The 3627-nt window shown below is 46.1% G+C and overlaps 1 protein-coding gene across 2 annotated transcripts in view; it reads left to right on the top strand.

The window, feature by feature from the left end:
• The first annotated feature begins 745 nt into the window (after window positions 1-745).
• LOC121660580 (serine/threonine-protein kinase PAK 3-like) overlaps window positions 746-3627 on the top strand; it is a 17281-nt gene continuing 14399 nt past the window's right edge. Inside the window, exon 1 of one of the 2 annotated variants that reach the window (XM_042019974.1) lies at window positions 746-1989. In XM_042019974.1, coding sequence (XP_041875908.1) covers window positions 1918-1989 — 72 coding nt within the window. In that variant the 5' untranslated portion in view covers window positions 746-1917. The remainder of the gene's footprint in view (window positions 1990-3627) is intronic. The other variant, XM_042019976.1, reaches the window with a different exon arrangement.

The raw sequence follows: 3627 nt of genomic DNA, 5'->3' as shown, positions 1-3627 counted from the left end.
AGAATTCCCAAGGATTCTATCCTCTCCCTCTCCCTCTCCCTTCACTCATTTTGTCTCTTATTTTCACATACAGAGTTTTCGATCATCTGTCCCATCCAAATGTAATTTACCAGCCCTTCATCACCTCTGTCAGATACTGTTTGAAAGTGTCCTCTCTGTTCTCTGAGAGGCATCTCTACACCACCCTGCCCATGCAGATGCTCTTGCTTGGTGACAGAGGCTGCCACCAGCACCTGTGAAGTCACAGCTGCAAAATTTATGCTGGCCTGAGGCACTTCCCTTGGAGTGGTGTGGTGATGCGATACCTGTATTGTATTTTTACAGACGTTTTCTGTACCCCAATGGTTCATCCCTACCTTCCCCACTCCTATTCCCAGTTGGTTTGCCCCAGACCCAAGCCGCTCCCCCGGTGCTCCCTACATGGTTGTTCTCCTCCCCTTGTTCTAGCTCTTTCCCTATCAATCACCCAAACCCCTCCTGTTGTTCCCGAAGGTCCAGTGTCCATCATCTGAAACCTCCCAGTTTACCCTTATATGGTCCCCATCAATCCCCCGAGACCCTACCCCTCTAGATGCCTCCCCCTTTGGAAATCCCCTAAACCTCGATGCCCCATTGGGGCATGTGATCCCTTTCCCTCGTCCCCTTGAGGCTATTGGCCCAAGGAAATGTCTATCCTTGTCTATATCCCTCCCTGAGAGATTTCTATTGGTCCCCAGTTAAGCCATCCCCATTGTACCACCTCCCTTTCTAAGAGGTTCCCTGGAGCTGCTGGAGGCTTGTCCCCTGTGAGTTGCCTCCAATAAGTTTGGATTATCCCGTGTGGCAAGCCTCCTTGCTACTTTTTATCCTCTCCCTCGTCCGGACTGCTGACAGCCACTGTGCCTGGAGCTTCAGCTCCCGTGGGCAGAGCTGAGCTCCTGAGGAGCAGCTTTAAAGCCAAGAGCCTCCAGCTGCTCCCCACTCCTGTCGCACACCGCAGGAGCTAGCCTGGGCAGTGGTCAGTGGCGGTCATTGCGACAGAGTGGAAATACCAGTAGGAGCTGATGCTCTGCCTCCTTGTGCTCCCGAATCCCTGGAATCCCTCCTGCTCTACTCAGGGACATGGGGCAGCACTACCAGAGGAGGCAGAGGATGTGTAAAAGCTCCAGGGACACTTTGGGCTGGGGCTCTGGACAGCAGTATCTTACCCTGGGCCCATGGGTATCACCACACTCCTCCAAACAGTCTTTGCTTTTTGGGGGAATCTCTTCAGTTTTAGACACCTCTGACTCTGAAGGAAGCCAAAGACTTGGTCCTTTATTCTGATGAAGCAGATGATGGGCAGTTCCTCTGCCCACGGAAAAAAACCTTAACCAGTTCTTTTGACCTAAGCAGCCTCCACTGACAAAGCATGCACTTTGCAAGAGCTATGTACAGGTGTGCCAGGAAAGTTCCAGTGCAGCTGGAGGTGCAGATCCTACCCAAGAGGTGTCCCTGCTTTGGGAGGAGAGAGGAGCGAGCCCATCTCTGCTCTGTAAAGCTGCTCAAAATCACCTGTAAAGGTGCTGTTTTCAACCAGTGGTGGATTCCTCACTGAAGGATACAGAACAACTCAGATGTCATGTGCATATGTTAAAGAAAACATAGTTCAAAATTTCGTCCTGATGAAGAGGTTAGAAAACCTGTTCTAATACTTGTCTTTGTTCAGCACTGTCCAAACAGAGAATAAATTGATTTTCCCCATGCTGAGACAGTTTTGCAAGAGAGTATCATTCCAGCAGAATTACACCAAAATGTATGACTGCTAATCTTGTGTGGCAAACATCTAGGAAACAAAATCTTGTATTTATAGTAAGGCAATGAACTATGCTCCTTAACTGCATGAATAAGTCAGTAAATATGTGATGAAAAATTACATGATTCCTACTGGCTGGGAGTATGCTGTCATTTAGAACACAGCTATCAGGCCTGAGCCATCCCTCGCTCAAGGCTACAGCAGAGCATCTTCTGGTGAGCAGTTTTCTGACGGTTTAGGAACTTAAATCCTGACCTCGTTCTCACTTCTGTTAATTACTTCTCCATTTTCCCAGGTTTCTGGAAAAAATACTGCTTGTTTCGAAAGATAGATCGTCCCTCAAAAATACCGTATTCTTTAAAAATAAATCAAAACACAATGCAAACTATCTAGAACAAACCAAACCAAAAACCAAACAAAACAACCAGAGCAAAGAAAAGGCCAACTAACCCCAAACCACATCAGACCTCTGATTGAATTGCAGCATTACAAAGAAATTAGACATTAGAGTTATCATGGTATGATTGACCTTGTTGCCAGATGAAGAATTGTGTGTACACCTGGTGGGTTAATACGATGCTTATTCTTCAAAAACCACTGCTCTGTGGAACTGTAAAATGCTCGTTCTGTAGGACCATGTTAAACATTGGCTCAGAAGAAGAAAGGGGGAGCAACCAGCTCAGTTATGCCAACTTTTTCCTTTCTGGGAAGTAGCACCATTTCACCAGGTGGTCAGGTGATCACTGGGGATCACTGACCACCAGGGACAGAAGAGCACATGCAGAAAGGAGAGGGAATCCCTGTTAATGATTTCAGGCAGATGATAATCATACGCATGTTTACTCCAGGAAAATCAGTGAATCTGGATGTAAAATCTAGTCTATCAACAGTAGCTTTTTCTGTACTCGCCATGAGGCTACGTGGAGTTATCCCCCAAACATCTGGTCAAATGAAGGATCCCTGCTCTTTAATGCTACACTGGTATAAAGGAGTTTTATTTTACTGAGTTTTGGTAACAACCTGACTCAGAGCAGATGAACTAAACTGTCATACATGAAACCCCTAATTGTGCTTGGTCTTTGCATATTAAGTGCTTTAGTTAATTAATTCTGAGTTAAATATTTTAAATGTTAAAATTAACCCATCAGCCCAGGTACAAAAAATCAAGTTCCATTATCAGTGTTTTCAATTGTTCAAAGTAGTTTATTAAGAGAGTTGCACCCTTCCCAGTTAAAAATTCCCCAGTTAAAAATCCCCAACTTATGCTCCCTTTTCAAACTTCAAACCACCTGTACACCATAAGAGTTATCTTTCCTGTGTTTACTGTATACTTTTACAAATGTTTTAAGACGTGTTGGATGTATTTTAATATTTTTTTAGGCGTTTTTACTTCCACTTTGGTCCAAAGACTAACTCCAAAAACCCCAGTTTCTAACAGCCAGCAGCTGTTTTTAGCCCCCTAGCCCTTAACCCTGCAGGCAAGCTCCACGGCAACCTGAATTTTAATGAAGGCATTTTAGCATCCTTATCTCAACTGATACCACCCCTCTGACAATGATGAGCCATTGGTGGACGGAGATGATCTATCAAAGGGAAAGCACCAATCACTTTAAACCGAAGGGGCGGGCTGTGGGCGGGCTGGAGAGAAGCAAAGGCACTATAAAAGAACGAGACAGGCCTCAAAAAGTTGAGAGCGAGAGAGGGGGGCGGGAGGAGGGGGTGTTGTCTGCAGGCTGGCTGTGGTGGACATCAGTGCTGGTGTCACACGCTGCAGGAGGGCAAGGCCACGATGACTGGCTGTGGCAGGGAAAGGAATGAAAGGCAAGAAATGCTCAGGCCTCTGCACAAGGACA

The sequence above is a fragment of the Corvus kubaryi genome, unplaced genomic scaffold (genome assembly GCF_017639235.1).
Source record: "Corvus kubaryi isolate FWS band 111438036 unplaced genomic scaffold, C.kubaryi_AGA036_p1.0 36579, whole genome shotgun sequence".
NCBI lineage: Eukaryota > Metazoa > Chordata > Aves > Passeriformes > Corvidae > Corvus > Corvus kubaryi.
Note: the sequence above shows the minus strand (reverse complement) of the source record. Positions and strands in the feature narration are given on the sequence as shown.